The 25379-nt window shown below is 41.8% G+C and overlaps 1 protein-coding gene across 1 annotated transcript in view; it reads right to left on the bottom strand.

Annotated features, from left to right (window-relative positions):
• Positions 1-21079: 21079 nt before the first annotated feature.
• Positions 21080-25379, bottom strand: part of LPAR3 (lysophosphatidic acid receptor 3) — an 83772-nt gene continuing 79472 nt past the window's right edge. The window contains exon 3 of the mRNA NM_001192741.3: positions 21080-23214. Within this exon, the coding sequence (NP_001179670.2) occupies positions 22889-23214 (326 nt within the window). The 3' untranslated portion in view covers positions 21080-22888. The remainder of the gene's footprint in view (positions 23215-25379) is intronic.

Below are 25379 nucleotides of genomic sequence, written 5' to 3'. Positions count from 1 at the left end.
GGGCAGAACCAAGGAGACAGCTTCTAATAGATGCCACTGTAACTGGGCCTGCTTCTGCCTGGGTTTGCTTAGTCATCTTGGCACAATTGTTGATTTAGTTTCCTCTGTCAGACCTTGAGGGATGATGACCAAATTTTGACACTTTTCCTTTTGCCATAAGGTTGGTATACACTGGACTTCTCCATCAATTCTTGCACTTGACCATTTATTCAATAAACATTTATAATGCATGTGTCAGGCACTGTATTGCTGCTGCTGCTGCTAAGTCGCTTCAGTCGTGTCCGACTCTGTGCGACCCCATAGACAGCAGCCCACCAGGCTTCCCCATCCCTGGGATTCTCCAGGCAAGAATACTGGAGTGGGTTGCCATTTCCTCCTCCAATGCAAGAAAGTGAAAAGTCAAAGTGAAGTCGCTCAATCATGTCCGACTCTTAGCGACCCCATGGACTGCAGCCTACCAGGCTCCTCCATCCATGGGATTTTCCAGGCAAGAATACTGGAGTGGGGTGCCATTGCCTTCTCCAAGGCACTGTATTAAGCCCTGGAAATGTAGAAGAAGTACTTAATGAGCACTTCCTAAGTTAGGCACAGTGAAAAGCAGATCTTGTGGGCCTGAGGGCCTCCGTTTCTTGCTGGCTGCCAGCTGCCTCAGCTCCTGACCGTGTTGCCCTCTCCATAGGGAAGCTCATAACACAGCAGCCTGCTTCCTCAAAACCAGTCAAGGAGAGGGTCTTCTAGCAAGAGAGATGTTACAGTTTATGTAACATAGTACAGAAGCAACATCCTATCACCTTTGCCATGTTGGTTAAAATGAAGTCACAGACCCGGGGGAAGGGGTGACAGAAGATTGTGAACACAGTGTGTTGGAAGCACAGGAACCACTTTGGAATTTAGCATCTTTACTCTTCTTCACGTGCCCAGACTAACTGTTCCTCCTATTCACCTCCAGAGAGACCCAGGTTGCTACATGTGGCTGTGCGATATGAAAGCCACCTTGCCCCCTACCCGGATTTGTGTAGCACACAACTTACATAATCGTACACAGCAGCCCTGCCACTTCCATCAAAGTGTTTCCTACTTTTTTCAACTTTAATTTATATTTTTATCAAAATAAAGTGGATTTACAAAGTCATGTTGATTTCTGCTGTACAGCAAAGTGATTCAGCTGCACATGTATAAACATAATTTTTTAATATCTTTTCCAACATGGTTTGTCACAGGATATTGAATATAGTTCCCCCTGCTATGCAGTAGGACCTTGTTACCTATTCTACATATTGTTGTTGCTGTTGTTCAGTTGCTGAGTCGTGTCTGACTCTTTGCAACCCCATAGACTGCAGCCTGCCAGGCTCCTCCGTCCATGGATTTCTCTAGGCAAGAATACTGGAGTGGGTTGCCATTTCCTTCTCCAGGAGATCTTCCTGGATCAGGGATTGAATCCCTGTCTCCTGCATTGGCAGGCAGATTCTTTAGCACTAAGCCACCAGGGAAGCCCTATTCTACTTATAACAGTTTGCATTTGCTAATCCCACACTCCTACTCTATCTCTCCCTCACAGTTCCCATCACTTGAAACCACAAGTCTTTCTACATCATACTGTTTCTAACACTGCGTTGTGAGTATCTGTTTCCTTTTCTCTCTCTTCACTATACTGCAGGCTCCTTGAAGTCAGAGACTACTAGATGCCCCATATAGCAAGTGCCAAACAAATATTCGTCAAAAAAAATGGAAGATGGCAGAGCAGGGGGCTCATGTAGGGTAGCCTGGGGAAGACTGCTTAGAGAAGGCACCTGGCTCCTCTTCCTTGTCTCTCAGCTGCAGCTGGACACTCAACTTCCTTAAAGAGATTTCTGGACACTCAACTACATTAAAGAGACTTCAGGAACAATTTCTAAGTAGATAAAATAAAAATCTTGGTATACTGTGCTTTGGTTTCCTACCAAATAATCTCCATGGAGATAAACACATAAACACTCCATTGATTCAATCCAGTAAAAACCAGTGTTCTTTTTCTCTCATGGAGTGGGAAATGGCAACCCACTCCAGTATGCTTACCCTGAGAATTCCATGGACAGAGGGGCCTGGCGGGCTACAGTTGCAAAGAGTCAGACACAACTGAGTGGCTAATGCTTTCTTAACGAGGTACTGTAGTGGGAAGTAGCAAGTGGGATATTGCCTATTTTTCCAGACCTGGCAAATTGGGCCCAGAGTGGAGAAAGAGCGCTGAGCTCTGGGCAGTCCTAGGTGGGAAGGCATGTAACTTTGGGGCCACATCTCTGCCAATCCAGCCTCAAGCTCCCCACTCACCTCGCTTCTCCCACTGCTCCATTCCCAGCCCTGGAGCACGCTGAGAGCTTTAAAATAAATAGAGATGCAGACAGAACTAACAACAGTCTTACAATGGTTACACATTTTAAGACCATTATCAACTCTCTTTTCAGGTTTTTCTTCACATAAAATCATTTCTGTTTCCTTAGAGTTTGTTTTTTTTAAATAGTTGCCATGATACATCTTTAAGTCTTTTGCTGTGGTTCTTCAAAGAAATGACAATGGTAAAGTTAAGACTAACATTCTATATCCCAGGTCATGGCAGCATCTGCCCAGGGCTCTCTCACTGGGATCCGACCAATGGGCCAAAAAAATTGGAAATTTTGGGACCAGCAGCCACACACAAGAAACCAACGATAAGGGCAGCAGTGATGGGAATTACAGGACTAAAGCCAGAAAGGGTCGTTCTGTGGCTTTCTCTGTAGGGACAGAGTTATGTTGTTGTTGTTTGGTCGCTAAGTCACTTCCAACTCTTGGCGACCCCACTGACAGCCATGTACCAGGCTTCCCTGCCCTTCACTATCTCCTGGAGTTTGCTCAAACTCACGTTCATTGAGTCAGTGATGCCATCCAATCATCACTGACACAATGGACATGAGTTTGAGGGACAGAGTTTGTTCCTTTTAACAGAAAATCACACACTAGACTGAATGCCATCCTCACAATGCTGTCATGGGGAGAAGAGGCAGGGATGAGCGGAGCTGAGCTTCAATGGAGCTCACTTTATCTGTTCAGTCACTAGAGGCCTTTGGACCTGACGTTCCTCCCAGATCACTTTCAGATCTGGGGATCAGTCCAGACACTGATTCACTTCTGCTGACCACCTCCCAGGGCCCTGCTCCTGAAGGATGGCATAGTTAGAAAGTTTCTTTCATGTTGCTTCTATTAAATGCAAGCCTTCTGGTGCCCTCGAGTGGTTCTGAGGCAGTAAAAATCACTCAGAGGTTAACGTTGCTTTTAAAAATTAACGTTCAATTTATTTAAAGTTACAGATTAAAAATCTATTTTTTTCTGAAGCTTTTAAGTTCTGCATCAAATGTTATTGTTCACTGTAATAATATATATATCCTGTCATATTTTTTAAAACTGTGTCAAAGGCCTTTGGATAATATATGATCCTATTTCTAAGCTTAGCTAAATTAACACCTTCAAGAATTTTAAATTGCATTTATAAATCAATGTATTCTATTTCTTTCTTTAATTATTATTTCCATGCTTTCGTTGAACTAACACAATTTTCCTGAGTACTCAAATGACAAGAGCATGTTTAGTCACTGAGTTGTGTCTGACTCTTTGCAACCACATGGACTGTAGCCTGTCAGGCTCTCTGTCAATAGGGATTCTCCAGCAAGAATATTGGAATAGGTTGTCATGCACTCTTCCAGGGGATCTTCCCAACCCAAGGATTGAACCCAGGTCTACTGCATTGCAAGCAAATTCTTTACTGAGAAAGAAAGAATTTTTCTTTTCTGAGAAAGAAAGAAATCTGAGCCACCGCTCATAATTCAAACTTATAAATAGGGTCAACCTTAACTTCTTTTAAATGTTTCAATGTTGTATATAAATTTAGTAAAATTATAACAAAAACTGAAAGCAATTATTCACATATTATAAATTGGAGTTGAAAATCTGTTAATTTTAATATTAGGCCAAATCATGTTAAACATCACAGGCACATGAAATACCAAATATATGCTTCTCCTTCACACAAAATATTATTATACAGCAGGTTGATTTCCTTAAACACATACATACATAAATCTAAGCCAGACTGGGATGGAGTGATGTTTAAGCTCTGTATCACAATCTTAGTGCTGCTGTTACAGACTTGTCACAGCTGAGTGGCTTAAAACAACAGACGTTTTATTCTCTCCCAGGTCTGGAAGCTCAAAGTCTGACATCAAGATGGCAGCGGGACCCTGCTCTCTCTGGAGGCTGGAGAGGAGCATATTTCCAGATCTTCTGTACCTTTGGTGACTCCAGGCTTCCCTGGCTTCCTTGGCTTGTGGCCACATCCCTCCAATGTGTGCCTCCATCTTCACATCACCTTCTCTGTGTGTCTCCTCTTCTGTGTTTCTTTTAAACTTACTAGTTATATCTATATATTTATTTTTGGCCACACTGGGTCTTCTTTGCTGCACTCAGGCTTTCTCTATTTGCAGTGAGGGGACTGCTGTTTGTGGTGTGTGGGCTTCTCTTGTGGTGACTTCTCTTGTGGCAAAAAAATGGGCTCTCTACGGCACATGGGTGTAGTTGTTCCATGGCATGTGGGATCTTCCCAGACCAGGGGTCTTCCCTATCCCTTCACTGGCAGGTGGATTTTTAACCAGTGGACCACCAAGGAACTCCTCCACTTCTGTCTCTTATAAGGACTCTTGCCTTGGATTTAGGGCCCACTCTGGTAATCCAGCCAGGATGATCTCATTTCAAGATCCTTAATCTTATTATGTCTGCAAAGAGCCTTTTCTCATATAAGGTTCCAGGGATTTGGACATGGACATGTCTTTCTGGGGGCCACCATTCGATCCACCATCCCCACAAAGTGGCTGTCATGCCAATGAATCACAGTAATGCTCAGAGGTGGTAACTGGGTGCCTTTCTGATGGCAACACTGCTGGGACATACTAGTGCTATTTATAGCCTAGCTACCAATGCCCTCCAGGTGAGCTTGTTTCACCAGCCTTGAATTTATATCCTATTTTATTGACTGTCTTTAACTCCTCATGGAATTTGGCACCAACCCTCCTCCTACCTGGACTGCATACTTCACTTGATTAAGTTTTGTGTTTATTAACACAACATATAAAAATATTTTTTCTGCTTATCTCTAAAGACATCTGAACTTCAGAATCCTGGATCCATGTCTTTTCAATCTGTTAGGCTCACTAACTCTCAAGGCTAGAGATTCAGTGGAACCCAACTGAAGTCTGTCATTCTTGTTATGGTTTTGCCTGACTAGTTGGTCACATTCCTAAGATCTTTCCACTGCCAGTTTCAAACAATTGGGTAGGACTCTTAGGACTTTGAACAAATCATTGAGCAATGACTCTCAAAGAACCAGTACTGATTGTAGGTTCTTACTTAAAGGATATGGATTTGTAGAGTGGTTAAGAAACTATTCTATACGTATAAGCTGTATGACTTGAGAAAATCACCTAGTCTTTCTGAGATGGTGGACCCCTGTCTATAAAGTGGAAGCAACATCATTTCAAGTTACTTCATTGGGTAGTGAGGATTAAAAGAGAAGTGCCTGTACAGTACTTCTCACAGTGCAAAAAGCATTTTTTAAAAAGTGTTAGTGTTTAGAATGTTAGAATTTATACATCTAGCAGCTGTTCAGAAGAGTGTTCCTGTGTTCCTTAAGGGACTATTGAACACAAATTTGGTAGATAGAGGACTATAGTCCTTAAAAGGAGGTTTTCTTCTCCATTAAATGCATTCATTCATTCTGATTTATATTCAAATATTTATTGAGCATCTACTATTTGCCAGCCACTGTTCTATGTGTTTGGGATGGATCACAAACAAAACAAGCACCGATCTCTGCCTTATGGAGCTTAAGTTCTACTGGAAGGAGACTTATTGAAAGGAAAAGTATGACCCAATAAATGGAGCAGGGGAAGGGGGAAAGGCAGTGCCAAGAAGGCAGACCCCATAATGAAGGAGATATTTGAGTAAGGACTTGAAGGAGGTGAGGGGTATGCAGATAGATGGGTTACAGCATTTCAGGAAGTTCAGGAACCAACAGTGCAAAGGCCCTGAGGTGGGAGCATTCCTGACATGTTCAAGGACAAGCAAGAGGTGATGGAACTGGAGTGGTATGAGCAAGAAGGAGAGTAGAAGGGAAAGAGGTAGAGAGGTGACAAAGCTAGATCTTGAAGGTCATTCAGTTCAGTTCAGTCACTCAGTCATGTCCAGCTCTTTGTGACCCCATGAATTGCAGCCTGCCAGGCCTCCCTGTCCATCACCAACTCCTGGAGTTCACTCAAACTCATGTCCAACTAGTCGGTGATGCCATCCAACCATTTCATCATCTGTCGTTCCCTTCTCCTCCTGCCCCCAATCCCTCCCAGCATCAGAGTCTTTTCCAATGAGTCAACTCTTCATATGAGGTGGCCAAAGTACTGGAGTTTCAGCTTTAGCATCATTCCTTCCAATGAACACCCAGGACTGATCTCCTTTAGAATGAATTGGTTGGATCTCCTTGCAGTCCAAGGGACTCTCAAGAGTCTTCTCCAACACCACAGTTCAAAAGCATCAATTCTTCGGCGCTCAGCCTTCTTCACAGTCCAACTCTCACATCCATACATGACCACAGGAAAAACCATAGCCTTGACTAGACGGACCTTTGTTGGCAAAGTAATGTCTCTGCTTTTGAATATGCTATCTAGGTTGGTCATAACTTTCCTTCCAAGGAGTAAGCATCTTTTAATTTCATGGCTGCAGTCACCGTCTGCAGTGAATTTGGAGCCCCCCAAAATAAAGTCTGACACTGTTTCCACTGTTTCCCCATCTATTTCCCATGAAGTGATGGGACCGGATGCCATGATCTTCGTTTTCTGAATGTTGAGCTTTAAGCCAATTTTTTCACTCTCCTCTTTCACTTTCATCAAGAGGTTTTTTAGTTCCTCTTCACTTTCTGCCATAAGGGTGGTGTCATCTGCATATCTGAGGTTATTGATATTTCTCCTGGCAATCTTGATTTCAGCTTGTGCTTCTTCCAGCCCAGCATTTCTCATGATGTACTCTGCATAGAAGTTAAATAAGCAGGGTCACAATATACAGCCTTGACGTACTCCTTTTCCTATTTGGATCCAGTTTGTTGTTCCATGTCCAGTTCTAGCTGTTGCTTCCTGATGTGCATACAGGTTTCTCAAGAGGCAGGTCAGGTGGTCTGGTATTCCCATCTCTTTCAGAATTTTCCACAGTTTATTGTGATCCACACAGTCAAAGGCTTTGGCATAGTCAATAAAGCAGAAGGTCATTAGCATCCCTTTAATAAGATGGGAGATCACTGCAAGATTAAGAGCAGAGGGATGACATGATTTAACTTGAATTTGAAAAGGATCACTTTGGATACAGTGTGGATAGTAGATGGTTGGAAGAGAAGGGTAAAAGCAGGGAGACCAGTCAGAGGGTATACAGGAATCTAGGCAAGAGACAAAGGTAGCTCAGACCAGGAGGTAGCACTGAAGCTGGTGAAAAAGTGGGCAGATTCTGCTTTCATGATAAAAAAAAGCTAAGGCAATTTGTTGACATACTGGTTGTGGGATCTTTGGGGAAAAGTAAAGGAAAGCATTAAGATCGTTGGCCTGAGCAACCTGAAGAATTATGTTACCATGAGTGGAGATGGGGAGGACTGTGAGGAGGTCAGGTTTCAGGGGGGTAGTGAATATGACAAGATGGGCTTCCCTGGTGGCTCAGTGGTAAAGAATCTCCCTGCCAATACAGGAGATGTAGGTTCAATCCTTGGGTCAAGAAGATTCCCTGGAGGAGGAAATAGCAACCTACTCCAGTACTCTAGCCTGGAAAATACCATGGACAGAGGAACCTGGTGGACTACAGCCTATAGGGTCACAAAGAGTTCGACATGACTGAACATGCATGCATGAATAACTACACATTCAAAGAGGAATTTTCTTTTTCTCCTCCCAATTTAAAAAATTGAAGCATAGTTGATTTAAAATGTTGTACTAGTTTCAAGTGTACAGCAAAGTGATTCAGTTGTACACACACATATATATATATATATTTGTTTTCAGATTCTTTTCTATTATGGGTTATTACAAAATATTGTTCTGTTGATGGGTGGGGCTGTGTTCCCTCCCTGTTGCTTGAACTGAGGCCAAACTATGGTGGAGGTAATGAAGATAATGGCGACCTCCTTCAAAAGGTGCCATGCGTGCACTGCTGTTGTCAGTGCCCCCAACCCTGCATCAGGCCAATGCCAATTCACACCTCCGCTGGAGACTCCTGGACACTCATGGGTCAGTCTCTTGTGGGGTCACTGCCCCTTTCTCTGGGTCCTGGTGTACACAAGATTTGGTTTGTGCCCTCCAAGAGTCTGTTTCCCCAGTCCTGTGTAAGTTCTGGCAGTTCTATGGCAGGGCTAATGGCAACCTCCTCCAAGAGGCCTTATGCCATACCCAGGTCTGCTCCACCCAGAGTTCCTGCCCCTGAGGCAGGCCACTACTGACCTGGACCTCCACAGGAGATACTCAGACACAGTTCTGTGGGTTGGGCCATTCAATATCACAGTAATCTAAGTCTATGCCCTGACCAATAATGCTGAAGAAGCTGAATTTGAATGGTTCTATGAAGACCTACAAGACCTTCTAGAACTAACACCCCAAAAAGATGTCTTCTTCATTATAGGGGACTGGAATTCAAAAGTAGGAAGTCAAGAGATACCTGGAGTAACAGGCAAATTTGGCCTTGGAGTATGAAATGAAGCAAGGCTGATAGAGCTTTGCCAAGAGAACATACTGGCCATAGCAAACACCCTCTTCCAACAATACAAGAGAAGACTTTACACATGGACATCACCAGATGGTCAATACTGAAATCAGATTGATTATATTCTTTCAGTCAAAGATGGAGAAACTATATACAGTCAGCAAAAACAAGACTGGGAGCTGACTGTGGCTCAGATCATGAACTCCCTATTGCCAAATTCAGACTTAAATAAAAGAAAGTACGGAAAACCACTAGATCATACAGGTATGACCTAAATCAATTCTCTTATAATTATACAGTGGAAGTGACAAATAGATTCAAAGGGTTAGATCTGATAGACAGAGTGCCTGAAGAACTCTGGATGGAGGTTCGTGACGTTGTACAGGAGGCAATGATCAAGACCATCCCCAAGAAAAAGAAATGCCAAAAGACAAAATGGTTGTCTGAGGAGGCCTTACAAATAGCTGTGAATAGAAGAGAAGCAAAAAGCAAAGGAGAAAAGGAAAGACATACCCATTTGAATTCAGAGTTCCAAAGAATAGCATGGAGAGATAAGAAAGTTTTCCTCAGCAATCAATGCAAAGAAATAGAGGAAAACAACAGAATGGGAAAGACTAAAGATCTCTTCAAGTAAATCAGAGATACCAAGGGAACATTTCATGAAAAGATGAGCACAATAAAGGACAGAAATGGTATGGACCTAACAGAAGCAGAAGATACTAAGAAGAGGTGGCAAGAATACACAGAACTATACAAAAAAGATTTCCATGACCCAGATAACCACGATGGTGTGATCACTCACCTAGAATGTGAAGTCAGTTGGGCCTTAGGAAGCATCACTATGAACAAAGCTAGTGGAGGTGATGGAATTCCAGTTGAACTATTTCAAATTGTGCAGTAGTTCAAATTGAACTACTGCACGATTACACTCATCTCACACAGTGGAAAAATAATATTCAAAATTCTCCAAGCCAGGCTTCAACAGTATGTGAACTGTGAAATTCCAGATGTTCAAGTTGGACTTAGAAAAGGAGAGGAACCAGAGATCAAATTGCCAACATCCACTGGATCATCAAAAAAGCAAGAGAATTCCAAAAAAACATTTACTTCTGCTTTATTGACTATGTCAAAGCCTTTGACTATGTGAATCACAACAAAGTGTGGAAAATTCTGGAAGAGATGGGAATGCCAAACCACCTGACCTGCTTCCTGAGAAATCTGTATACAGGTCAGGAAGCAACAGTTAGAACTGGACATGGAACAACAGACTGGTTCCAAATCGGGAAAGGTGTACGTCAAGGCTGTATATTGTCACCCTGCTCATTTAACTTACATGCAGAGTACATCATGAGAAATGCTGGGCTGGATGACACCACCCTTATGGCAGAAAGCAAAGAAGAAGTAAAGAACTTCTTGATGAAAGTGAAAGAGGAGAGTGAAAAAGTTGGCTTAAAACTCAATATTCAGAAAACTAAGATTAAGGCATCTGGTCCCATTACTTCATGGCAAATAGATGGGGAAACCATGGAAACAGTGAAAGACTTTATTTTCTTGGGCTCTAAAATCACTGCAGACGGTGACTGCAGCCATGAAATTAAAAGATGCTTGCTCCTTGGAAGAAAAGCTATGACCAACCTATACAGCATATTAAAGAGCAGAGACATTACTTTGCCAATAAAGGTCCATCTAGTCAAAGCTATGGTTTTTCCAGTGGTCATGTATGGATGTGAGAGTTGGACCATAAAGAAAGTTGAGAGCTGAAGAATTGATGCTTTTGCACTGTGGTGTTGAAGAAGACTCTTGAGAGTCCCTTGGATTGCAAGGAGATGCAACCAGTCCATCCTAAAGGAAATCAGTCCTGAATATTCAGCATCAGTAATGCTGAAACTGAAACTCCAATACTTTGGCCACCTCATGCAAAGAAACGACTCATTAGAAAAGACCGGATGCTGGGAAAGATTGAAGGCTGGAGGAGAAGGGGATGACAGAGGATGAGATGGTTGGATGGCATCACTGATGCAATGGACATGAGTTTGAGTAAGCTCCGGGAATTGGTGATGGACAGGGAAGCCTGGTGTGTTGCAATCTATGGGGTTGCAAAGAATCGGACATGACTGAGCGACTGAACTGAACAAGATATTAAGTATAGTTCCCTCTGCTATACAATAGGTTTTAGTTGTTTATCTATGTTATATATAGTAGTGTTTGTATGTTAATACTAAAGTTCTAATTTAGCTCTTCCTCAAGGGGGGATTTTCTATAAGTTTAAAGTTTGAAAGAGAAAGAGAGTGGTCTTGGCTATAGATAAAAATGTCAGAGCTGTCAGCATATATACACTTAGAGCCACGTGACTAAATGAAATGACCAAGATAGTGGAGGTGAACAGAAAAGAGAACTTGACTGATAGCAGAGTCCAGCAGCACTGAGATGCCAGGGAGAAGAATGACCCAGCAAAAGAGACTGAGAAGGGGCAACTGAGAAATGTGTGTCCTGGAAGCAAGGGGCCGATCCTCAATGGCACTAGAGTCTGTTTTTAACTGGAAATGTCTTTCACACGAAGTCAGTGAGCCCCTTAACAGTCCAGCTTGTTTATATCTGTTGTAGCCCTCTCAGTTTCTCCTAACTCTTCCTCTCTAGCTCAACATCTTTTGACTTTCTGCATAGACTTCGGTAGTGGAACTCAAATGGATTTTAAGTGTTAAAAAGTAATAAAGGAAATAAAAATCAAGAAATACACCTTGGGATAGCAATAATAATTTTTTAAGTAGGCTTATAAAACTCATTCATATAACCCACGTAAAATGTGCACATTAACATGCAAATACTCTTGCAGTCATTGGTTCCTAGGAAAATTCCAGTTGGTTCCATAACAACAGCGAATTTTATGCCATAGTCTGTAAATTTTGCAAAGGTTGTGCATCTTGGACAGTGTGGGCAACCACTGATTTTAGCCCCTTTCTTGCTCCATGAATATCTACTCGAAGAGGCTTAGTCACTAATGTAAGCTCTTTATGAGCTTAGAGTCAATCTCATTTTCCTTGGTATTTATTTCACAGTGCTTTATGATAGGTACTCTGAAAGTGTGCTCAGAAAATGAATGAATAGTGAGTGCATGATGCATTAATGAATGACTTGAAATAAAAACACGTTCTTGGTCAGAAACTGAAAGTCTGATAAGCATAACAAGTATACTTAATCATTGTCTTTTATGCTGAATTTATTGCATACTTTTTTTTGGACCATTTATACTTTTTTTTTTCTATAATGTAAAACCTCAGAAGTGTAGGTTTTCCATCATAGGGCAGGTAAAACACTTTCAACCTTATTTGAACCACATATATTTCCAAAAATAATAACTAGACAAAGAGAGGAGAAATTCAGCTTTGTAATCACCACTGCTATTGAGGACAGGCTATTTTATTTTTCATTTCTCTTTCTTTTTTTTTTTATTTGCTATCACTTCAGGAATTATGATTTTCCATAGCCTCAAAGTAAAAAACAAACAAACTGTGCGAAGGCAAGCAAAGCAATGTCATGACTGAGCATACCACACGGGTGCCTCTGAGAAGCTGTATTATGGGCCAAAGGGGCATAAAACAGAGTTATTCTGCAAACCAATCAAAGGGACCATTTCCATGAGCAGCCACCTTATTAGATGCATAATCAACAGTCTATCTAGGGCCTCTTTCTGTGGGGGCAGCGGGGGAGATAAAAAGATTTTTTTGTCAGCAAGTTCTAGTTTTTCATATGATTCTTTGCTGTCTCCAGAATTTTTTTTTTTTTTTTCCCAGCACTCAAGCAGACAGCTATAAAATGGATTGGCTTGAAAGCCAAATAAAATAAAACACAGTAGCCTACTTTATCATTTTCTACTAGCTATTTATTATGAGCAGTGCTGTGTTGGGATATTGACCCTGAGATTAAAGCTGGAGAAATATAGATTCTAAGATTCTGCAGACACATAAAACTCCCAAGCCAGGGTGACAGATGATAATGAGATTATACTTAGAGGCCATCTTTTATCTCAATGGACCCCAACAGCTAACATTTCTTAAAAATAATGAATTGTACAAACAATACGGAAAACGTTTGCTTAGCAGTTCTGCAGTGCAACTTCCTGTAGCCCTAAATCCCCTGGCAGGCTGCCCAGCTGTCTGGCCACTGAGAGAAGACACTCGCTCTGTTTGTTAGTTGGTTGGTTGAATCATTCGTTCCTTCATTTACTTCAACCTACCGAGCCACAGGAGGTACCCTTCTCCCTGAATTTTCCTTGTGTTCATCATGTTCTTTCTTGCTGCCATTCCTTTTTTTTCTTACAGCATCCCTCCAGCTGGGAAGCCTTCTTGCCTCTTCAAAATCAAAACCTCACTCCACCCTTGACACACAGCTCAAGTCTCACATTTACCACAAAATCTTATGCAAAAATTTAGAGTCAACTGGTTCTGGATCTAAATCCTGGCTTGACTACATATTAGTACTGGCAACTCACATCACTTGTCTAAATCTCAATGCTATGAAGTAGAGATTAAAATTCTTATCTCCAAGGTTCTATCTAATTCTTATCTTATGGGGGGGGGGTGGATATGGATATAGTGCACAACACAACTCCTAACCCATAATGGGTACTCAATCAATGTTAGTTTCTCCTATTTTGCCTTCTTTTCTCAGTTAAAATTTCAGCCCACAATTAGGTTATCAAACAGATACTGAATTTTTTTCACAGCAGGATGTCCAAGATCTTAGGCTTTTCTGTGACTGACCCCCGCTCCCCACCCTCACCTTTTTGCTTTAATCCATGGTTCTGAACTCTGGCTACACATGGCAATCACTTTGGATGTACCCCTGGGGCCAAGTTCCAGAGATTCTGATCTAATTGGTTGGGATGGAGCCCAGACATTACTTGACAGACATTTCAACTCTGTTTTCACCATGACTGCAGCCAGTCAACTAGTCAAACTCAAGGGAAACACATGAACTTTCTGGTCTTAAGTCTCACTGGGTGGACCTTTATTGGAAGCACTACTAAATGCGTTCGATGGCCTACTCCTTGAACAGTGGTTTCTCACCTCACCTTTGCTACTCAAACCTCCAACTCGTCTTTGCTGTATACTCAGTAAGTCCTGTCTGACTCTTTTGCGACCCCATGGACTGTAGCCTGCCAGGTTCCTCTGTCCGTGGGATTTCCCAGGCAAGAATATTGGAATGGGTTCCCATTTCCTTCTCCAGGGGAATCTTTCTGACCCAGGGATTGAACCTGTGTCTCCCACATTGACAGGATGATTCTTTACCACTGAACCACCTGGGAAGCCTCCAACACTTCTTGCCTCATCATTATTCTTTGCTAAGGATCTGAAGCCCTCACTAACTGATAAGATGGGGAAAAAAGTACATACACACACCCATCAGATTTACTTCCAGGTCCATGCCTGCATACCTTTCCTCCCCCCGCCCCCCAAATAGGAATGGAATGTCCCCACTGCTGTCAAAGGTCAAATCTTCCTCTTGTATCTCAGAGCCCATTCCTTTCAGCAGTTATCACCATGACTCTCCTGAATCATCACGTATTCCCCCTTTACTGGAGCATTCCCACCAGCAACTAATAAGCTGCAATGATTCCCATCTTAAAAAAAAAAAAATCCCTACCCCTGCCCCCAGACCTCGCATATCTCTTCAACTACTGCCCCATTTCTTTGATGCCTTTTTAGGAAAACAAAAACAATAATTTAAAAATAGCTAGCTCTGGGACTTCCCTAGCAATTCAGTGGTTAAGATTCTGCACTTCCATTGCAGGGGGCAGGGTTCTATCCCTGATCCAGGAACTAAGATCCCACATGCCACTTGGCACATCCCAAATAAAACAAACAAAATCTAGTCCTCACTTGTCTCCTCCCCTCTCCTCACAATCCCTCTTGAACCCCCTACAATCATTCAGTTATGCTTTCACCACCAATAGTTCAGTGGGTAAAGAATCCACCTGCAATGCAGGACACTCCAGTTCAATTCCTAGGTCAGGAAGATCTGCTGGAGAAGGGATAGGCTACCCACTCCAGTATTCTTGGGCTTCCCTTGTGGCTTAGCTGGTTAAGAATCCACCTGCAATGCGGGAGACCTGGATTCTATCCCTGGGTTGGGAAGATTCCCTGGAGAAAGGAAAGGCTACCCACTCCAGTTTTGTGGCCTGGAGAATTCCATAGACTGTATAGTCTGTGGATTTGCAAAGAGCTGGACATGACTGAGTGACTTTAACTCACTCAGCTTTGTCAAGATCACAAACACCTCCATGGCCAAATCAACAGTCAATTCTTGAGCCTCAAGTTCCAGTATTGGACACAGTTGATGACTCCCAGGTCTCGTTGACTCTTGGTTTTCTCCCTATGCCACTAGTTGCTCCTCCTCAGTTTCCTCAACTAATTCCTCATTTTTCTGACCTCCAACATTGCAAATGCCCAGGGGTTAATTCTTGAATCTGTTGATCCATCTATACTTACTGTCTCTGGGACTTAGCCCAGCCTTGTGGCTATAAATACCATTCATATACTGGTGATTCCAAGATTAGTATCTCCAGCCTGGACCTCTCCCCGAGTGGGAGGTTTGTTTCCACAGCTGACTTTTCAACATCTCCACTTACATGTATCTCTACAACATAAGTACCACGCTAAAACTGAATTCTTGATTCCTACCCATCCCCAAATCTGTTGTTACTGCCACCTCTCCATCATTAAAAGAAATTCAACTTTTGTAGTGGTTTGGATCAAAACACTTGAAGTTGTCTTAACACACCTCTCTTGCTGCCACATCCAATCCACTGGCAAATCCTACATCATCACATGCTTTTCCTTATTAGATTATTCCTGCTTCTACCCATAACTTAAAATCACCAAATAGCATTCTAACAATAAATACACTTTCACAGTGCCCAGCATTGTTCCAAGTGCTTGACTTATAATTTGATCTACAACTCTATGAGGGAGATAGACTTGAGATCCCATTTTGTAGATTAAAAGCTGATGCACAGAGGAATTGCCCAAAGTCACAGAGCTAGTAAGTGAAATGGCTGATTGTAAATGCAGGGAAATTGATTTGAGTTCACAGGCTTGACTACAATGCTTTACCTTTATCACATGCTTGAATATTTACATGGTGTAGAAGTTTCCAGTGTTATGAATCATGTTGTTTTGATCACCTTTGTGTAATAAACCTTTTCTTAATTTAGAATCGTTTCTCTAGCATACATTCTTAGAAGCTGAATTGGTCAGAGTATAAACATTCTCAATCCCTAAAATAGCTAACCTATGTATTATTAGTAAACGTTGGCTCTTTGAAATGTGAAGTTACATGTATAGTTGTAGGAAGCTTTTTCTTAATAGAGAAGAACCTCTGAAAAACTTAGCTGAGTTTACCCCTGATTTAGTCACTTAAGTACTCCTTCAATCTTGTGGTGTTCAGTTTCCTCATTTGTAACATCAAGACAATCCCTACATTACAACTTCCTCGAAATAATGCCTAAATCAGACCCTTATTTCTATCAAAAGGAGAAACTTTAGTGCTACTTCCCCCTGCCCCCCAAACAAGCCACAAACTCTGAAACTTAGATCTATTCCATTCAGCTCTACAAAAGAATTGGTCCATTGCCTCTTTTAAGACTGTGGAACACTCAGTTCTGACTTTTTTGCACACCTATATTTAACACCTCATTTTACCTTGGCTCACTCATTGTTTCAAGATTCTCTTCTCACCATCTCAAAATCTGAAAGAAAGGTTGTTGTTGTTTAGTCTATCAGTCGTGTCCGACTCTTTGCAACCCCATAGACTATAGCTCACCAGGCTCCTCTATCCATGGGATTCTCTGGACAAGAATACTGGAGTGGGTTGCCATTTCCTTCCCCAGGGGATCTTCTCAACCCAGGGATCAAATCCCCATCTCCTATGTCTCTTGCAATGACAAGCAGATTCTTTACCACTGAGCCACCAGGGATGATTAAGTAGTACTAAATTTGCCATGGCTATATATCAACTGTAACCATACATTGTATTTCTCATGTTCAAATCTCAAGTTTGATATCACAGATTTGGATAACAAATAGCCAATAAGTAAACTATGTTCTTACTTTTTTTTTTGGTCTTATTTACCCATTCAGTCTTCAGAAGATCCATATACTGTAAGGTGGAACTCAAAAGTTGCACATACAAACACTAGTTTTTACAGAATTTTCAACTCTTACTCTAGAACTGGACTTCCCTTGTGGCTCAGCTGGTAAAAGAATCTACCTGCAATGCGGGAGACCTGGGTTCAATCCCTGGGTTGGGAAGATCCCCTGGAGAAGGGAAAGGCTATCCACTCCAGTATTCCGGCCTAGAGAATTCCATGGACTGTATAGTCCATGGGGTCGACAAAGAGCTGGACACGACTGAGCGACTTTCACACTTCACTCACTCTAGAACTAGTTATATTGTCTTCTATCCACAGTCAAGAAAAACTAATGGGACCCATATCTCAGAAAGGCAGAGTCTCAGAAGCCAAGAAGACCCTGCCACCTTCCTTTTTTCTTTTTCCACCTGCTGCATTGTCTGTCAGCAGTCCACTGGCTTGCTGATCCTTTCTCTGCTTGCCCCTGAATCTGAAAATTTGGAAGCCTGGGAATTATATTTCCCAGAATACGAAGCCAGCAAATTTCCCAGTTTAGATTCTGCAAGTGCCACATACAAGCGAGAAGGCAGGCAGAAGGCAGGCAGAGGCCACATTCTTCCCAGCAATAGCTATGAGACTTTGCGGTGGCCCCTCCACCGCAGTTTTGCGTGTGTATCCCCCCACAAATCACCTGCCTCGCTGGGTGGCTTCCACAATTTCCTGAGCTGTGTGGCGAGAATTCCTCCAAGGTTAGCCACAAACCTGCAAGCTAACAATGGGTTTCTTTCACCTCTGCTCCTCTAGCTTTTCCAACTCTCTTATCAGCATCTAATTACGTATTTTAAATGCCTTCCTGCTTCAAGTGTCCAGGGTGGTTTCTGTTTTTCAGTAGGAAGACTGACTGAAATCTCCCATCTCTTAATTTATATAAACATGTAGTCAAGTGTCCTCTTAAAGACAAGTCTAGTTTAGATGATCAGTACCAGACCCCCAACCCATTAATTCTATGTAAAGTGATTTTAATCTCCGAAGTACCCCCTTTTGTGATTTTTCTTCCCCTCCTTTTGGAGAATTCTATATCAATAATTTTATTACAGAAGCTGGATCTAAAAAATACACCAATATCAAACAATGCTCCAAGTGATGATACCAGGTGGACAGCTAACTTGCCATAGTCCATCCTTAGTATTTTCAGCTTCCTTTCTCTGTATTTCTGTCCAATTACTTGTGTGTATGATTTTGTCCATTCTTTTAAGGGCAGGGATTTTTTGCTTGTTTGTTCCCTAGCACCTAGGAAATGTTCAAAGATGTTGGTTAAATGCAATGTAAAAATAAGTGTGTGGGTTTCCATTTGCCTGGATGGAGTAAACAACAATTCACACATTTTGAATTTAAGTTCGCTTTAGCACCCATAAGCAGATCATCAAATCTTTTAGTTTCTCTATTTTGATTAGCGGTTCCATTTTATTCCAGAAATTCCTTCTTCCCTGTGTTGATGATTGGTTTACAGTTACACATTTCACACCTGCCTCCTAGATTTCAATTGGTCTCCCTAGGTGATCTTTACATACACTAAATCTTCAGAACCATTGCAATGAATCAGCTCCTTTTAGTTGAAATTCCTAATGCAAGGAATAAAATCCAAAGAATCCAAGGCTTGGGATTCTTTTTATGATTCACATCTGGGAGGTGATGTATAGGATGACAGAATTTTGGAGCTGGAAATGTTCTCACAGGTCATTTAAGTCTGTTATTTAGATCAGCGATCATTTGGAATTTCATAGATAGTTTAGGACAGAACAGAACTCAGAAGCTCGGTATTCTGAATTTCAGCCTAGTGATTTCTTTAAGATGGTTATCATAACATTTGTGTGAGTGGTGAAGTGAACAACCCCGTTATGTGTGCCAATCATACTGTGGATATGTTTATGTGTTAGTATAGTTGTCTGACAAGTAGTGGTAAACTTCTAACAAAATTAATATATCAGATGATTTCCAATAGATCCAAGTGAAGTGTCTTGAGGAAGGGAGAGCATTTTTGAATATGCACAAAGATGTAACATGGACTTGTGGCAGGCACTACCCTTGTTCTTCTTCAATATAGCCTTGTGACTAATATAGAATGCGTAGGTGTTAATTTCAGTAATAAACACAATACAGATGACGTTTATGGACATTTGAATTTCTGTAAACTTGAAGTTTGTAATCTAGAAAAAATTCTATAAAGTTTGCTGTATAAAATAGCAGCTCTCTAAAAAGCTGGCAAGAACAGTAAATTCCAAAATCCAGTAAATTGCAAACCATGTTCGTGGATTGACATGCAGAGGTGCTGCATTATCTATATAGCATAACGTGACCCGCCCTCTTATTCACGTGTACCGGAATCTCCCCATGTGATTGTGGTGACCATTGCACTAGTGTTTGCACCATAAACCTTTAGCTCAGAAATTACATGTGACAAAATACTCTGAATCCTTAAACACTTGACCATCTGTTAATTTAGGAGAGAGCACACTCTAAGACACTGGAGAGAATGATGTGAAAATAAGTAAGGCATTAAGGCCAAATAAAAATCCCTACAATCCTAATGCTATTTCTCTGTGAAAACTAGTCTTACATGATGAGTATCTTAAATTATGTGGTGTGTTCAGGGGAACATTTCTCACAAAATGCAGCTTTTCCTCAAGCTCCTTCATGCCTTTAAATGATTCTAACCCCAACCCCTATGCCTGAAAGACAGTGTGCAATGTTAAAAGGAGCCCTAGGAGTTTCCAATTTAATCTCACATTTAGCGACCCACCAAGGGCATAGAATTCTCTGGTAAGCATCCCATGAGTCAGGTATGTGTGTGTTTTAAATTCTTGTTAGTGTGCAGTGAGATGCACCATTGTGTAGAATAACACTCCGGTTATTTTCACTCCAGGTTCTAACAGGGCTTGAGTCTGTCTCTAAGTCAATTTCATGAGTGTCATCACAGGGCTTACCTGCCTTATGCCTAGTCCAATCAGTTAAAAGAGGGCCAAGCATTCTGATTGCCTCCGCTCCCACTCACAGAATGATTAGAGGATCAATGAGCTAATAAAAACAAAATGCTCTTAATCTCCTGCAATTAGTCTAGGAACACAGGGCACTGCATGCCTTGTCATCTACCCGGGCAGCCCCAGCAGATGAACAGAGCTGTACGCCCCACACTTCTCCTGTACCCTCCCCCCATCCTGCTTGCTGCTGCTGCTGCTGAGCTCCCCCAGTCCCTGATCCTGGGCCATCCAAACATGGGCTCAGGGTGCCAGCGAAGCAGGGGCATTGAGGTTTCCAAACTTTGATTGCAAATATTTATAAAAAGCATCAAAGTGCTGCCTGTGAAGGAAGTTAGAGTTTTGTTAGAGGCTTACACAAGTCTACCATTCACTTAAAAAATTGTTCACCAAGAAATTTCAATTTATTTCCAAAAAACTTCTTTCTTTCCAAGAGACAGTCTTCATGAAGAACTAAATTCTCTCATCAATACATATTTAGCAGAACATCTCGGGCAGTGCTACGAATCTAAGGAGAAAATGAATCTTGTTTGGCTTGGGTGTAGCCCCTGCTTTGAGTCAAGGGCCTGTCTGAAAAAGTTAGGTCGGATTTTTAGAACTATCATCTCAATGACTTACAGATAAACTTGGGGGTCCTAGAATTTGAATAGGAGCATTCTTTCTTTATATTTTTCCAAAAAAGAGATGGCTTTGCTGTGTTCCTGGTGAGCCGAGATGGCTGGCACTTGTCATCTTCAAATATACATGACTCCTCTGCTCTTGGACCAGTGCTGAGATATGTGTGTGCATAAAAACAAAAGCTATCTATTTCCACCCTGAGTTTCCACACTTGGATCCCCTCCAGACACCATTCTGAACATGACACTCTGCTGAAGGGTACTAAAAATGGTGCTTTCCTCAAAATAAAACCTTTAAAGGTCCCTTAGTAGCTATTCAGGGACTGGTTTTCAATTTCAATTCTCCACCCCTTGCCCAGCTGTAGATTCAAAATGCTTACATAAAACACTGAGAATATGTACTTCAAAGCAAATCTGATTTTTCTTCTGTAATAGAAATGAGAGCTATAGTTACCACAAACTATATTTTTACTTAGAAAATACACAAAGTAATAATACACCTCCAACAAAAGAAAACAGATTCTCTCTTTTTTATTTTATTTTATAGGTAGCTTTGGTATAAGCTTCAGATAGATCCACTTACTACACAGTTTGTGAAATCTATACCTTCAAATCATACTACTCTCTATTTTAGGTCATTATATCTAAAAGCATGACTTCTCAAATCCTTTTATTACAAGTAGTTTTTGCACAGAAATGTTATATCACAATAGCAAAAAAAATGTAAACTTCTTTTGCAAACTACATAAATACTATAATATCTGCTTTGAAGTTATTCTTATGTTAAAATCAGAATATAATCTACATGCTTTACATAGAAAACTCTGGCCAGTACCTACGTGCTTAAAGCTTTTCTTACTGACATGCCTTTCATGTTACTTAGGTCTTGGAAGGAGAAAAATTTTAAATAGAACCCAGATCAAAATGCAGTCCATAAGTAAAGCAAGTACTGGAAATATGTCAATAATTGTAGGTAAAATATGAGATGTGAAAATTACTCTATTTATTAAATCTGACAAGTTACCAGGGTATGGAGGGAACTTAATAGAAAGACTCAACTACTGAGCGCCGAAGAATTGCTGCTTTTGAACTGTGGTGTTGGAGAAGACTCTTCAGAGTCCCTTGGACTGCAAGGAGATCCAACCAGTCCATCCTAAAGGAAATCAGTCCTGAATATTCATTGGAAGGACTGATGCTAAAGCTGAAACTCCAATACTTTGGCCACCTGATGTGAAGAGCTGACTCATTTGAAAAGATCCTGATGCTGGGAAAGATTGAGGGCAGGAGGAGAAGGGGACGACAGAAGATTAGACGGTTAGATGGCATCACTGACTCAATGGACATGAGTTTGGGTGAACTCTGGGAGTTGGTAATGGACAGGGAGCCCTGGTGTGCTGCGGTTCATGGGGTCACAGAGTCAGACACGACTGAGCGACTTGCAAGGAACTCAGCTCACATGCTAGTATACTTTTCACCCTGCTGATCTGTTTTCAAATGAATCACCCCTTGCTATTAGAGCTAAGAGGCCATTTCTACAACTATTAGTCCTAGACTGAAAAGTCTAGGTGGCCAGTGAATTTATTTCACCATCACTATCTGTGGTGTCTCTCAATACAAATTTGAAGTATGTCAATATGTAGGTGTGTATACAAAAGCGTGCACACTGAGAGGACTACATAAAGGGCTCTTTTTTCACTGCAAATAGAGCATTTAATGTTTACCTTTTTTGTTATTAAAGTAAATCTTTTTCCTCAGACTGTCCTTTCAGTCAAAGATCAAGTTAATTAATCTGGAGCCCTGACTGATGTGTTACTTTGAGATTCCTATTGAACACCTAGCTACTGGCCACGGTTTGTTTGAGGAGAAAAACATCACTGCTGAAGCACTTTTTAAAATTTAAAATGCATGCAGAAAGAACTACATATGCTTTCCAAGCAGCTACGGATAGTGGCTCAAGTAACGTTTTTATTTATTTTGTCCTAAGCCCTTTAACAACATCCTTTGAAAACAAGAGACAATGCCTACAAGATGGCGGCAGAGACCAGAAAGCACGGCCTGGTGGGCGGTACTCCGAGAGGGTCAGCGGGCCTCGGGTGGGAACGCATTGTGCTGCCGTCCCTCTTTCTGTGCGTTCTCTGTAAATGCACGTGTCCTCTCTCTTCTGCCCGTGCTTTACTTGACGTAAAACAATTTTAAAAACAAACTTCCCAATGATTCATTCAGAGCTCAAATAACACTGTACGCGGGCTTTGTTGGAGACAGGTAACCGTTCCGAACACCTCTTCTCCCCTCGGAGGTCGGGGTGGGCGGAGGGGCATCGCAGCCTACGAGCTGCTCTTGTTGCAGACGGGGCCTCGGTTGTTATCCTCCGTATACTGGCTGCCCCCCGTGTCGCTCCGGCTGAGGACCATGGAGGGGAGGCGGGAGGGCCGCCTCTCCGGGTTCTCTTGCGAGAAGCAGCAGAGCATCCTCTTCATGGTGCTGTACATGTCCTCATCCTTGTAGGAGTAGATGATGGGGTTCATGACGGAGTTGCACAGCGCCAGCAGCAGGAACCACCTTTTCACGTGCTGCACGTTGCACCGCGTGCAGTTCAGGCCGTCGAGCAGCAGAACCACCAGGCCGGGCGTCCAGCACACGACGAAGGCCCCTGGAGGGAGAGAGAGAGGAAGCAACAGGCACTCAGACGTCAGGTTAATTATTTAGGTTTCTTCTCGCCCAGTCTTCCATCAGTGGCATCAAGGGACTTTGAAGATTTGTTTTGACAACTGCAAAGCAAACTTCCAGACTTCCTCTAAGCATTTGAGACCTGGGCTTGTTAGAAGCAGACTATAAACCACATGCCACTTCACCTTCCCATCTGCTTACCCAGGTACCTTAGTTAGAGGCTTACACTTATCTCTTACATATTGAGCACAACACAGACCTTATTTCCATGTGTTCTCCGAATCACACTAGAAGGCTGTGCTGTCATTATCCACATTCTTCAGGTGAGAAAATTGAGGCCCAATTCCAGAGTCTATGTGGGGGAAGCCTCACACACACAGTGTATGTGGGGAACCCTGCACTCTGCTGTTCTCCAACTCAGACTTTCCAAGTGCTGTCCTTAATAAGACACACTGCATACATAGGTGTCTCCTAGTCTTTTAATCAAGTCACTTGCTCAAAAACTATATTAACAAAACCATGTTTAAGCTGAGTAGGCACAAAGTCCTTTTTAACATTCACAGGCCATCTGCTTAATCAACTGGTCTAAGTTGAGATAGATATTTGTGTCAGAAATAAGTTTTTCTCTTTCATGATGAGATAGAGATGTGCTTTTATTAACACATTTATTTAGCACAATTTTAGCACCAACTGCACGTGAAGGAGGGCCTCTTCTGAGTCTCTATCCATCTGACCAATTTAGCTTACTTCAGAACTTTCTGATTTATTCTTCCTGAGATATGAGACACAGGTTCATTATTTCCCTACTTAGTCAGCATAACATCAGATAACAATGACAGCTAATACATGAATGCTTCCCTTTATTAACTCATAGAACCACACTATGAAAGCAGACATCATGATCATCCTCAGGAAACTGAGGTACAAGTGAAATTCAGTAACTTGCTTATGAGAAAACAGCTTGTAGGTGACACTGAATTTTGAACCTAGGCAATCTTCCTTCACAGGCTGTGCACTTGGCCACTATGGGACCTACCTCCATCTTGGGGTGTGATTTCTTTTTCCAAAAGTCCTTATCATTTCTTAATGCCCTTACTTATGCATTCAACAAATAGTCACTGTGAGCTTTCAATGTGCCAAGAACTGTGCTAGAAGGTAAATGAGGTGAGGCCCATGCGCTCTGGGAGCTAATGGGGGAGAGAGAATGGACAAGCAAGTCTGTGAACTGTATCACTAACTAGTTACTCCTCTTGGTTAGATTCAGACCTGGACAGTATTCTTCTTAGTGCTTTATCTTTGTTCTGAGAGATATAATGATAAGCAAGTCGAGTCAAGAATTATAAAGAGGAAGTCTGAGGCCGTGAAACTCCATGAGTTTTGGGGTCAGACAGCTAGGCCCAGCTCCTCACCTTATGAGCTACTAATAAGGCACATCACCTCTCTGAGCCTTCTTCATCCCCTCATTTAATAAAGATAATGATCTTGACTTAGGAAGTAATTGGGAAGGTCAGAGGTAATGAAAAGTGGAGTCTAACACTGCACTGGGTTCACTCAGCAGTGGTTATCATGAGATGCTTTGTAAGAGACATCTGACAAAAGATGTGCCGGAGTTCTCAGGGGGTTTCACTTCCCATTTCATAACTACACCTCTCCAGTGGCTCCCTTTCCTCTCCATCCTCTATTATTTGGGGGTTGGCTGACATATATGAAGAAAGAAGTGACCTTGGAGTTAAAAGATCAGAGATTTGGGTCCAAATTCTTCACTTACTGTACAACTCTGGGAGATCGGTGTTATGAGTCTGGGCTTCATCTTTCTAAACTGTAAATTGAGGATCTGTGGAAAGTTGTGGGTTTTTCAATCTGTGAGTTGGGGCACCTTAGTGGGTATGCAATCAAATTAATGTGTTTGGAAAAGTTTTTTTTTTTTTTTTTAATGAAAGAACAAAATGCAATGGAATGAAACAGCTCAGAGTATATTACACAGACCAAGGGAAATACTGTTTCATGCAATTTTTGTTTCACTTTTATATACTACATTTATGCATGCATTGGGCATAAAGTAAGATATTTCTGACTGTTGGGATTAGTCAGAAAGTTTGAAAAAGGCCCCGTCTAGCTCCAATGGTCTGTATTTCCTAGAACAATAAC

The sequence above is a fragment of the Bos taurus genome, chromosome 3, assembly GCF_002263795.3.
Source record: "Bos taurus isolate L1 Dominette 01449 registration number 42190680 breed Hereford chromosome 3, ARS-UCD2.0, whole genome shotgun sequence".
In the NCBI taxonomy this organism is placed as follows: Eukaryota; Metazoa; Chordata; class Mammalia; order Artiodactyla; family Bovidae; genus Bos; species Bos taurus.
Note: the sequence above shows the minus strand (reverse complement) of the source record. Positions and strands in the feature narration are given on the sequence as shown.